Source organism: Mustela nivalis (genome assembly GCF_964662115.1).
Source record: "Mustela nivalis genome assembly, chromosome: 17".
NCBI classification, from domain to species: domain Eukaryota; kingdom Metazoa; phylum Chordata; class Mammalia; order Carnivora; family Mustelidae; genus Mustela; species Mustela nivalis.
Window position 1 is genome coordinate 11,723,751 of NC_139036.1, and position 12,906 is coordinate 11,736,656.

Sequence of the window (12,906 nt, forward strand, 5' to 3'; positions counted from 1 at the left end):
CTTCCCCAATGGGCTCTCCTCTCACAACAGGCCATTTTTTCACCATAAATTGCCTGTCCTAGATTTTCATAGGAATGGGATCATATAGTATGCACTCTTGTGTCTGGCTTTTTTCTTCTGAAATTTATCCATGTTTTTTGGGTATCAGTAGATGACTGCTTTTTTATCATTAGTAGCATTCCACCATGTAAATATAACCACAGTTTACCCATTCACCTTTGGATGGACCTTTTGTTTGGGCCCAGTTTTTGTCTCATTCTTCATTACAGACCTATTCGCAACACTGATCTGATTCTTGATCCCAGTCTCACTCCTGACTTAGCCTCTGTTGGCCTTCACCCCCACTCCTTCATCTTGACTTTAATATTAACCTGTGACCCAGTCTTGACCTTGACACTGAGTTGGTCATCAATCTTGACTACAGTTGTAACCTGGTTCTTGACTTTATTTTTGACCTTCATGTTGACTTGGTTTCTGACCTTGAACTTGACCATCTTAATCTGATTTTTACTTTGAGCTCAACCCTGTTATGGGCTGCAATCTTGACCTGCACCCTGACCAGATCCTTGACATTGATCTTGACCCCTAACCCAATATTTTATGTAGACCTCAACTTTAAATGGCCTCTAATCTTGACCTTGACTGCATCTCCAACCTTGACTGTGATATCACTCCTGATGTGGATCATAACCTTGATTTGGCATCTGATTTTGACTTGACCTTTACCTTAGTCTAATTTTTAGTTTTGAACTTGAGTCCAGTGTTGACCTTGACCTTCACCTTGGCTTCAGACTTTACCTTAGCTATCATGCCTACCTGGTCCTTTTACATGACCCACAGCCTAGACCTCATCCTTGACTTAACCTTAATTTTGTCCTTAACCTCAATTTCATCTTCTATACCACATCCAACCTGAATTTCATCTCCACCACCATCAGAGATCCACCTTCTTTCCCAAGTCCACCTCACCAGGAAGATGAGAACATTCAAACTGATCTCCTCTTCAGAATTGTGCTGGTCTGCAACCCTTGCCTTCCCTTAAGTCTCATCCCCAGCCCAATCTCTAAGTTCATTTTCAACCTCACCATTTTTCTCTTCAGCTGTCTGCTTCCTTGGGGACATCTCCTGGGTTTGGGGATAGGCTTAGTTGAGGGGAGTCAAGGAAGGGGAATGAAGTTCCTTATGCATGATCCTACCTAACTTGGCCCCTAGACTGGAGATGGGGTGAATGACGCCCCAGCCCTGAAGAAAGCAGAAATTGGTATTGCCATGGGCTCTGGCACAGCTGTGGCAAAGTCGGCAGCCGAGATGGTGCTATCAGATGACAACTTTGCCTCCATCGTGGCTGCAGTGGAGGAGGGCCGGGCCATCTATAACAACATGAAGCAATTCATCCGCTACCTCATCTCCTCCAATGTAGGCGAGGTTGTCTGGTGAGGCCCTGTATTTCCTCTTCCCAGCCCTCCGGACCAGCTCTAGGTCACCAAGGGAAATGCCTGATCCTGGGATGGGGCTATAGGGATGGAGGGACACATATTCTGCTCTGGCTGGGGCCTTCTAGGATCTCACCTCAAGGAGGGCAGGGGCAGGAGCTCCTCATCATTCCTCCAGAGGCCTTGGAGTACGTACTCCAGCCCCCAAGGTGGTGCCTAAAAAGTCCCCCATCATCCCTCTAGCCATAAATCCTACATTCAGAGTTGGCAAGATGTGAGAACTAGCTGCTCTTCAGGGCGGTAATGTGTTTACATGTGTACATGAATGTGTGCACACAGCTAATGTGAGCATGATGTGTGTGTACCCAAGTGAAAAGTGTGTGTACACGTGTGCATGTGTGCCTTTGTGAATCTTTGGGCATACATATAAGCACAGAGGATTTGTGCCAGTATATAATTTGTACATTCTCGGGTTCATATGTGAGAGATGCCTATGGGGAATGGTGAGCACATGTTTGCCTGGGCACATGTGAATTCTGCCATTTCTACATATCCAGATAAGCATCTAGGTACTTGTGTTTGTGTGATTGTGTAGCCTGTGCTAAAAAAACAACTCTGTGTATGTACTTAGGCATGTGTTGTCCACATGCATACATGCCCTAAAGGAGTTATGGCCTAAAGAGGAGAGGCCTAAAGAGCAGATATGTCCGGGCTCCAGAGCTGAGATTGGGAGCAGGAGAGACTGAGTGCGTGGCAGGACCATGCACACACATCAGAACTAGCAAAGTGGGAAGGGGCTCCTGTGGAGACAGTAGGTGAGCTTCCCAGCCTGGGGTATGAATAGGAGCAGGACCCTCCAGTTGCTGGGGACTAGAGCCTATGACTCTGGTTCCAGCATCTTCCTCACTGCAATTCTGGGCCTCCCGGAAGCCCTGATCCCTGTGCAGCTGCTCTGGGTGAACCTGGTGACAGATGGTCTACCTGCCACAGCCCTGGGCTTCAACCCACCAGACCTGGACATCATGGAGAAGCTGCCAAGAAACCCTCGTGAGGCCCTCATCAGTGGCTGGCTCTTTTTTCGATATCTGGCTATTGGAGGTGAGTGGGGCCCTCAGTGGAGTTTCTTGAGAGTTTCTATCATTTAGGCTTGCAAAGTACAGATAGTATGACTGAGCCTGGCTTATGCCAAAAGAAATTGTGGACTCATCCAATGGGAAAGACTAGTGCATGCCTCAGGTATGGCTGGATCCAGGCCTCAGTATTGTTGGCACATTTTGGCTCTGCCTCAACTCCATGCTTAGGCAGGTGCCCCTTGGAGTGGAAGGATGGCTGCAGCAGCTGTAGCCCTCATATTTACTCCATTATAACCCCAAATTCAACAGAAGAGAGAGCTATCCCTCAGTAATATGATAAAAGTCTCACGCCTGTTCTTGGCCCACATTGGGTCACCTGCTTATCTCCTAGCTAATCACCATGGTTAGGGGTGTGGCAGATGCTGATTGCCAATCAGGGCCCACCATTGTTACTAGGGACAGATGTTTGCAAACCACAGGACTCAGAGAGGGAGAAGGTGGTTCCCTGACAGAAATTCAGGTGATTATTAGGAAGGGGAAATGGTTGCCAGAAAACCACAGCTAGCCACGAAAGCCAGTTTCCTCCTGTCCTCCTTGCAGTGTACGTGGGCCTGGCCACGGTGGCTGCCGCCACCTGGTGGTTCCTTTATGATGCCGAGGGACCTCACGTCACCTTCTACCAACTGGTAAGCAAGGACGGCCAGGGACCATGTTGGGATTATTTCTGAGGTAGAACTCACAGCCCAAGTAGTTGTTGGAGTTCCAGGGGAAAGGGATCTGTAACCCCATGGTTGGCCATGGCTGTCCTCCCTACCCCCATACACATACATAGCCATCCACCATCTAAAGAGCTAATCTCAGAAGCCACTGGAAATGACTAGAGATAGCAACCCAGCTCCTGAGCCAGAGAGGTGGTTACTCCTTCTCCCATTCATTTGGTTAGGGGGCTAGCAGGGGGCGTAACTATGCAGAAGTATCTTACTTTTATCAGGGAACCCCTGATAAATTGAGGGCTGTAAATAATTGAGGACTCAGAAATATGAACCCCTGAAAGGTAAAACTTCAGGCAGAGGGTCGAAGAAAGGAGACTGAGAGTGGAAGAAAGGAATCTGCCAGGCTCCTCCTCCACCTCTTTAACAACACGCTTCTCGAGAAAGGGATCCACTGACCTCTTAAAGTCACCCGGTTAGCAGGTGCCCACAACAGAGCTAGCTTAGCTCAGCATAGCTCTAGAAGCAAGCAAGGAGATCCCTCAGCAGCTGTCTGTCAGTCTGTCCCTCTGTCTGGGCATTTCCTTTTTTTATTTTTAAATATTTATTTATTTATTTGAGAGAGAGAGAATAAACATGGGGTAGAGAGGAAGAAGGGAAAGGAAAAAGAATCCAAGCAGACTCCATGCTGAGTACAGAGCCCAATGCGGGGGTAGATCTCACAATGCTGAGATCACAACCTGAGCCCAAATCAAGTTGGGCACTTAACTGACTGCGCCACCTGGGCACCGCTGCCTGGGCATCTCCTTTACCTCAAAGAATGTTTGCACCAGATCTAGCAAAGCCAGTTGTGAATTTTTCATTTAAAGCTGAGAGCTGCAGGGATTTAGGATCTTCTTCCTCTGAGTGTACTTGTCTTTGTTACCTTCTTGTAGATAGAAGAGCTCAAAGGGGGTACCTGACCCTTTGCCGTGTCACCGGCTGTCATCTGGGAGGCTCTGTGATTTCGGGCATTATTGCAGTATTCACATCTAGGTACAGTTAGCTCAGGGACACTTTCCTGGTACCCACTAGCCCTCAAGCATGTGGGCTCTCCGTCCTGGCAGCAGTGCAGAGCATAGGCCTGCACTCTCATCCCAACGGCTGATGCTCCCCAGCCCTTGCCAGAAAGGCAACTCAGGCCAGCCTCAGGCACCCTTTGCTCATTTAGCTCCTACGGGAGCAGCAACGTATAGAACAATGGTGTGCTGACCACCCTGTCTATGCCTTCTTCCAGCACTCTCTATTACCCTCCTTTATCAATAGATCTCAAACATCCCAGGACAGCCCACCCCCACCCTGATCTTTCTTCTGAGCATAGTCCCATGTATCCAGCTGGGTATCTCCTCTGGGATATCCTACAGGCCCATTGCACTTACCAAAATCAAATCTATCACCTTTCCCCAGATAATCCCTTTCCTTTACCCCCATCTCTGTTCTACTGCTGACCTGGTCACCCATGCCAGACAGCTGGAGGTCATACCCCACACCCACTACTCATTAGTCCCCAGTCCCGTTGGTGCCACCTTACCAACTGTCTTCAGGTTATTCCATTTCTCATTTATCCATCTGGCCAAGAAATGGCTAGTAAGCATCAACTGGATGCCAGTCACCAAGCAGACCAAGGCTCTGCAAAGACCTGGGAAGAGCATGGAAGTGGCAGTCACATTTTAAGGTGAAAAGCTTCAGCCGGGGACCTGGGTGGCTCAGCTGGTTAAGCGACTGCCTTCGGCTCAGGTCATGATCCTGGCTGGGGTCCTGGGATCGAGTCCCACATTGGGCTGTCCCTGCTCTGTGGGGAGCCTGCTTCTCCCTTTCCTTTCGGCCTAGTATTCCCCATCTTGTGCACGCTCTCTCTGTATCAAATAAATAAATAAATGGAATAAATAAATAAAATCTTTAAAAAGAAAACAAAAGAAAATCTTTAGCCAAAAATATACAGGTGGCTGTGGGACTTGGAGGTGGTCAATGGTTAGACCTAAGGTGGAACTTTCAGCTTCGGTTGTTGGAGTTTCAGCAGAGCTGCCTAGAACCGCCCTTGGTTCCTGAAGGAAGCTGTCAAAAGGCAGCAGAGTGGTTAAGAGCACAGAGCATGGAGCCTAGTTCTGCCGCACACTGGCTGTATAACTTTGGACAGTCGATTTAACGTCTCAGTTAGTTTCCTCATCTATAAAATGGGTAATAATGGTCCCCGCCTCAGCCTCATAAGGCTGTCAGGACGATGAACGGAGTGATTTCTTGTAAAGTGCTTAGACCAACATTTGGCACGTAGTAAGAGTTGTGTAAGTATTTATTATATTAATGAAACACAAGAAGGCCGTGTAGGATGAGGTAAATAGGAAATAGCCAGGGAAGCAAAGGGAAGGAGTAGGCAGAACAGTGGCGTCACCCAGAGAAATCAAGCCCCCACCCCCACAAGGCTCACAATGAACCTATGAGACCAAAGTTCCAGCCTTGAGTACCTTCTAATAAACAATTCAAGAGGCCACACCATGACTCATGACCAGGGGCACAAACCCAGAAGGTCTGAAAGGGCAGGGCGTTTTTCTATAGCAACATCTCGCTATGATCCTGTTTGTCCTTTTTTTGCCCTGCACATGCAAAAGGCAGGCTCTAGGCTTGCACAAGCTCAAGTGGAAGGTGTGTACACTGCACTTGAATGCACATGTCTACGTAGGCCATTAAGATCTGGGAAAGTGGGGCCTGACCAGAGTGGTACAATACGAAGTGGCCCTTGGTCCTCCTGTTCTCTGGGTGGAATCAAATGTCAGGACATTTTCTTTGCTCTATGATCAGTGCCAAATAAAAACATGCACTTGTTCCAGATACTGGAGCTTGATTTTGGAGAAACTCTCCCTGTTGATTTAAATGAGACCAGGATCTCCATCTCTTTGTTAAAGTAAGAAATCTAACCAAGCTGTAGTCTTTTAGAAATTTTCATCCTGCATGAGAGAGAAGAGGAAAGTGCTAGCGGCCCCTTCTGGCTGACAGTCACCTTACCCATATTTATGGAGTGTGGGAAAACGGATCTAGTTACTGGACAGGAGCTCCGACAGCCTGTCATCGTATATAGATTTCTCTACGAGGGTGGATCCAGGTTTTAAACCTTTAGCTGAAAAGATCTCTGTGTTCAGATGATAGTCCAGAGAACAAATTTATGTTACTGGAAGAAGGAAGCTGTTTAACCGTTACAAACATTCACACTCATCCCAGTATTGTGGAAGAAAACAGAGTAGTTCTCACGCATGTCCTCAGCTCAGCATCTTATCACAGCAGAATCTGTAAGCGAAGTCTATGAACAGGAAGAGCACTGTCCCCTAGGACTGCAGCGGCAGTGGCCACATCCTCTATCGAGCCCTGAGATCTTCTTCTTAATTATGAAGAAGCCATGTAGTAAGCCTGCACCTAGCAATTCATTAATCCACATTGTAAGCAAAAGGCGAGTCTGGTAGAGCTCAATTTCAGTGGCAGAAATGGAGGGAGATATGAATGGAATCTTATTTAATAGCACCAAAGGTGATTCTATTCAAGCAATTTGGCTGATTGGATTTCATGTACATTTACTTATTCCGTGGTCCCAGTAAGTCACCACCCCCACTCCTGCACCTCCGATATTCCAGGCACCTTCAGGGTAGAGCCCCCATATCCTCCTCCCTCTCAGCCCGGGGCCCTCTTCTGTCCTCCCCATCCTAATGCTAGCTGATCTCCCTCTGTCCCTCCATACTCCTACCCCACAATGGCCTGCCTTTTTCTCCAGCACCATGTAGCCCCTCCTTGGGCCCCATCCTTGATCAATGCCCCTCCTTGGGCCCACCACACTTTGCCCAGTGGTTGTATTATGTTCTCAGATGGGGGTTGAAGATGGAACCAGGCTTCCCTCTTCCCACACACTGGCCCCTCCCCTGATCACTGTTTTCCCTAACCCCACCCCACCCCACCTTGGTGCCCTCAGAGGAACTTCCTGAAGTGCTCCAAGGACAACCTGCTCTTTGCTGACATTGACTGCGAGGTCTTCGAGTCACGCTTTCCCACAACCATGGCCTTGTCTGTGCTGGTGACCATTGAAATGTGCAACGCCCTCAACAGGTGGGCTAGGCAGAGGGCCTGGAGCTGGGGCTGAGAGAGGGGGAGTGAGGCCTAAGTTGGGAGGCGGAGGGCCAGTCAGGGCCCAGGTCTGAGGATCAGGGGGGTCGGGATTAGGGCCTAAGTGTCAGAGGGTCCCAGAGTGGCTTTTGAGAGTAAGTGGGGCCAGAATTGAGATTTAGGGAACAAAGAAGGCCATGATCGGGGCCTGAATAAATAGAGGGGCCAAGATTGGGTCTGAGGGACAGAGAAAGGGCATCCAAGCCCTGGGACAGGCCACTGGGGGCTGAGCAAATAACTGTGACCCACCCCTTCTGGCTACACTGGCCTCCCAGAAGTGCTCCAGCCTACAGGCCCAATTAGGGAAATGCTGAAGCCCAGGCCGCCCCCACGCCTCCCCATGGGTGGATGGCTGCCCACAGCAGGGCATGCTAATGTCCGGGCCTCCAGTGAGCACCCTGTGCCCTCGGCAGTGTCTCAGAGAACCAGTCATTGCTGCGGATGCCACCCTGGCTGAACCCTTGGCTGCTGGCCGCTGTGGCCATGTCCATGGCCCTGCACTTCCTCATCCTACTGGTGCCACCCCTGCCCGTGAGTTTCCACCCTGCCCCAATCCTCTTCTGTGACAGGGTCCAAGCCCTCCTGCAACAGCCTGGCCCTGGGTTGGTCACTGGGCCTCTCTGGGCCCTTTTGCATGGAGGACTGGGAGTGCAGACATCTTAAGGTGCTTGGTACAGACAGCTTGTGCCTTGGGGACCCTCAGATTTGGGGAACTGAAGAGGCAGGGATAAGACCTCTTGCTATGGGGACTCTCCCGAAGCCAGGGTGGGAGGAGACTATGTTCCTCCCCAGTGCAGAATCCCGCCCACTTATCCGATAGGACCAGGAAGATTCGGTAATTGGGTGAGAGCGGGGGAGGGCAGGCACTGCTGGTAGAGGAACCAGGGTAGACAAAGACCTGGAGGTGGGACCTCAAGGAGCGTCCTGAAATTGCTCATGAGGAGTCCATTGTAGCCCAAGTGTATGATGCAGATAGATTGTGGGGGCATACCTTTAACCACCCCTCCCCCCGCCACAGCTGATTTTCCAGGTGACCCCACTGAGCGGGCGCCAGTGGGTGGTCGTGCTCCAGATATCTCTGCCTGTCATCCTGCTTGATGAAGCCCTCAAGTACCTGTCCCGGAACCACATGGATGGTGAGTGGGAAGCTCCAGACCCTCCCCACCCTGCTTGTCTCCAGCCTGCCTCCCTGCCCCCCTCCCTGCCTGCCTCCGCTCCCAGGCTGCAGCCTCCCTGTCTGTCCCGGAAAAGAAGTATTCTTGGATCAGTAAGTGGAGGACAAGGAGGGGCTCTGCTCTGGTGACTAGGGCCTGTGGTATCAGCAGGGTCTTGTGCTATAGGAGCCAAGAGCACCGCTCAGAGCCCTGCTCCCTCCTTCTCCTCACTTGCCACCAACCCTGCATGGCCAGGCCCCCTGGACCCTTCTTTGGGCCTTGGCCTCTAACTCCTCTGAACCCAGCCTGTCTTTAGGCAGGCATTCTCAGGACAGTCTCCCGGGCATGGAGTGGGCAGCTACTGACCACCTCTGGGACCCCAGACCACACTGGATTGGCCTCTTTGGTGTCACCTCATAGGAGGGTAGATGAGGGGGTTCTCTGTTTCTGAGCTCACAGCTCTGGGTCTACCTTAATCTGGTACTGGAGGGAAAAGGGCAGAGTCACGGTTGGGGGCAGGGTCGTGGGGGAAGCTGGGGACCCCTGCTGGCAGAGGAGCCTCAGAGAGTGGGTGATTCTGAACCTCCCGAGGGTGAGGGAGCCAGGATCTTCTCACTGTCAGAGGTGCTTAGAGTGAGAAGCAGGGGCAAAAAAAAACCCTCCCTGTTCCTGGGAGTGTGCACCAAGGCAGTAGCCCCCAGGCCAGGCTGCTGCGGAGGGTCTGGATTAGGCCCAGCAATGGCCAAGGCCTGCCCTGGAGCAGCTGGGTCCTTGAGGGCCATCTCTGGCAGGAATGTGTCGCAGCTTCGGGAGGGAGCCTGAGTTGGAGGGTCTATAAATAGATCACGTGCTTGTCATTCCATAGGGGCCAGGGCAATCAATCGGCTCCTATCTCCCACGCTGGCCAGTGCTCCTGGGTGCTGCAAACATTTTATCTTCTTAAAGAGGCCAAACAAAACAAGTCAGCCTCCTCTCTCTGGGGAAGCTGGCCCACCGCAGGTCTGTCCATAGCAGACACACACAGAGGGGCTTACCTGAGGGTAAAAGTAGGTACTCAGCCAATGCAAGACCTTGTTAGAGCACATGGGTGAGGAAGCAGGAAGCAAGGCAAGGCATTTTGCCCCCTGTATGGTTCCTTCTGACCCACTCACTGCGGATACTCCTCGGGAGCTGAAGAAAGTGAAATGGGTCGATCACCTAAAACTCTGTCCTTAGGAGCCCAGGGCCTCCACATTTTTGGCTGAAGCCCAGAGGTGGTCTACCAGGAAATCCATCCACCAACCTTGATCACACTAACTCACTTGAGAAGTCAAGCCTCATTGGCAGCTCACGCAGCTTCTCTGTCTTCCTTGAGAGCTTTCCCTAGCAGCCACAACTGCCAAGGAGTTCAGCACACTTTCTTAAGAAAACTTAGAAAATTTCTTAGCCAATGGGGAAGAGCCTGTGTCTCGGGCACTGTTCAGTCCCAGCTGCTGGATGGTGGAGGATTTGGGAGGGGGCCCCTAACAGGATGGGGCAGGTTGGAAGGAGCAATCCCTGCTGGGCCAAGGGTTGGAGGTGATTTCTAGAAGAGACAAGTCCGAGCAGAGGTTTGAAAGGGGAGGATGGAACTTGGTGGAGAAAGAGCTAAGCAGCATGGTTTGGCGTCTCTAGTGGGGCTGGGGGCTCAGAGTGCAAGGTAGAGAAGTAAGGCTAGAGTGTGAAAAGGGCCTTGAATGCCAGGTTAAGGACTCTGGACATTATCTTCAAGGCAGTGAGAGCCACAGATGTGTGGAAGCATGGAAGGGACTGGGATAACATGGAGGACACATGGGAGGGGCAAGGCAGGGAGGCTGATGGGTTGTGTTGAGCTGATCTGAGGGCAGACAACTGAGTCCAGCCCAGAGTGAGCTGGTTCTGGGCAACACCTCCACCTCCACCATGAACCTGAGATGTTGACTATGGTCCTGGTGAGGCTTGGCTTGAGAGGGTGGTGTCCTGCTCTAGGGAGTGGCTGTGGGCCCACAGGAAAGACTTGGGCTGGGCATCTGTGGCCACATCTGAGAGGTGGAGTGCTGTGTGCCTGCTGTAAGCCAAACAGCTTTGCCCTGTGTGGCTGCAGTCCCTCGGGCCTCCTAAAGCCGGATGGCGCGGGGGTGAGAGAGGGGACCCTGTTGCATTCCCAAGCCAGCCTGGTGGCCTTTTAGGGAAGTTTTGCTGAGGCTTGATGCTTGCAGCTTCCCTCTGATTTATGAGGGATGTGTCCTGGGGAGAATTGCATACGCCCAGTCAGCTCCAGGGGGTAGGTGAGGGGTGGGGGGGGGGTCCCCTTGCCCTGTCTCTTGGCTGTACCCAGTTGTGGCTGAGCAGCTATCAAGCAGAAGCCAGTGGGCCAGACTGAAGTGAGAGGAGGCCTGGAGAAACTAAGTGGGGACAGATCTGGGAGAGTCCAGGATACAAGGTGGGCTTGCATTTTATTCTGAAGGCAATAGAGAACCACCAAAGGGATTGACAGCTTGGATTTGTAGTGTGATGTCAGGGAGTGTGACGGTGAGGTAAGAGGGGGCTAAGGGCAGGGCTGAGAGGACCTGAAGCCTGGGGGCAGCAGGAGAAAGAGATGAACTCAAGAGGCGTAGGTAGAATCCGCAGGCCTGAGTGTATGAGATGAATGAAGCATTGATATCACCAGATTCTGGATCTCATCCTACTGGGTAGTTACCTCCCAAACTAAAAATCAAGAGGAAAATATGCCCTGGGCTGGGCTGGGGTTGTTGATAGAACATGTGGAATGGAAGAGGCCCCGTGGACTTCAGAGAAATGTGTCTGGGCATCATCTGGACATGTGGGGCACATCAGGAGACACAGTGGAACTGGGGATCCCCTGATGAACGCTATGGGAGAATGCAGCTATCCCAGGAGAAATGGAGGATGGAAGGAGCTAGAAGGAACCAGTGTGGGTACGCACTGTCACACACACATCTCTCAGTGTACTCTTGGGTTTTTCTTCCAGAAGAAAAGGACCAGAAGTGAATTCTGGGAACAGTGGAATCTCCGGTGTGTACCTCAGACTGATGATGCCCAGGCCTTCCCCTCTGCTCTCCACACTGCCATCACGTTCATCGCTTGCTCACCGGGCCCTGCCAAGAGTCTCTGCCCCTGCTTCCATACACACGGGGGCTCTAGAATTCATGTCTTTGGGACTCTCCTGGGAAGTTCACCTATGAAGCTCTAGCCCAGGAGCTACAGCCTGGGTGGGGGGTTGGGGAGGATCTGCCCAGAAGCCAGAGCTGGCAGTCAGTCCAGACATGCAGAGCCCTCTACCCCCAAATCCATGAGCACACTCTGGAGCAGGCACCGTCTTGCTTGGAGGCTGGTCATTTACTTGGTGACTGGTGCCTCTACACTGATGGAGGACTCCCAGAGTTCTTGCCAGCTCTGACCTCTTGCTTAGTGATTGGTCTGGGGCCTGGTCAGTAAGCGAGTGAAGTGGGGGAAACATCTGGGCCCAGCTGTGCACAGCAAGGGCAGACAACCCCCCTCCACTCTGTTTCCACAAACAGAGGGCTCATGAGGGCTTGAGCCTCTTACTGTTTATATGTACGGGGGATTAAAGGGTCAGAGAGAGGGACATGGTGGTAGGGGAAGGGGGCTGGGCAAGGATCCCCTTCCCGGGAGACAGCTGGCTTGTCTGCCTTGCTCTGGGCACTCCCAGACTCAGAGTTCCTGTCCTAAGCAAATGAGAGACATGCCAAGTCTCTCTCGGTGCTGCCTAGTCTGCCTAGCAGAGGACGGATTTGCCCTTCATGTCCCTGGTGCCTAAGAACCCAGACATCCTTGGGTACCTAATCACGGTGCCCTTTCAGCCCAGCCCTGTGTGCACCATCCCACAGTCTGCATGGCTGGGTGGTTCTGAGTGCCCTAGACTCTTGGCCTCACTCTTTGCCCCCAACCCTACATCCCCATGTGTTGAAAGGATGTCAATGAGAATGGCTAGTTACCCAAGGGCACTTCCTTTCCCTCCCTCCTTGGTGGAGGAATGCCTGTCACATCATGTCAAATGATGGGAAAAGTGTTTGATGGACCCAAATGTTCTTCTAACTCAGCTTTTGCCCCTTTGGCAAAAATCAGGCAAATGGGCTCCAGGTACTGTGGCCTCTTCTTCTCCTCCCTCCCCTGTGCCCTCCAAGTCTCCAGAGAGGCCATAAGAGATGCAGGGTTAGGCAAGCCTCCCCTGGGAACCAGCCCACAGAGATTCTCTGTTTCTTTCCTGCTGGAGGGAAGGCAGTCTTTGAAGTGGGGGAGGATGGCAGGGCTCTGTACCCATCTGTTGACATGCAGCCAGTAGAGAAATAAAGGTTGAGTGCCTGGGGCAACA

At 51.7% G+C, this 12,906-nt stretch overlaps 1 protein-coding gene across 7 annotated transcripts in view; it reads left to right on the top strand.

Moving 5' to 3' along the window:
• Nucleotides 1–12,906, top strand: part of ATP2A3 (ATPase sarcoplasmic/endoplasmic reticulum Ca2+ transporting 3) — a 33,961-nt gene extending 21,055 nt beyond the window's left edge. For 4 of the 7 annotated variants that reach the window (XM_082705810.1, XM_082705812.1, XM_082705808.1 and 1 more), the window contains 7 exons: nucleotides 1,213–1,433; nucleotides 2,329–2,531; nucleotides 3,107–3,192; nucleotides 7,208–7,341; nucleotides 7,812–7,929; nucleotides 8,417–8,534; nucleotides 11,542–12,906. In XM_082705810.1, the coding sequence (XP_082561936.1) occupies nucleotides 1,213–1,433; nucleotides 2,329–2,531; nucleotides 3,107–3,192; nucleotides 7,208–7,341; nucleotides 7,812–7,929; nucleotides 8,417–8,534; nucleotides 11,542–11,561 (900 nt within the window). In that variant the 3' untranslated portion in view covers nucleotides 11,562–12,906. The remainder of the gene's footprint in view (nucleotides 1–1,212; nucleotides 1,434–2,328; nucleotides 2,532–3,106; nucleotides 3,193–7,207; nucleotides 7,342–7,811; nucleotides 7,930–8,416; nucleotides 8,535–11,541) is intronic. The other 3 variants (XM_082705814.1, XM_082705811.1, XM_082705809.1) reach the window with 1 other exon arrangement.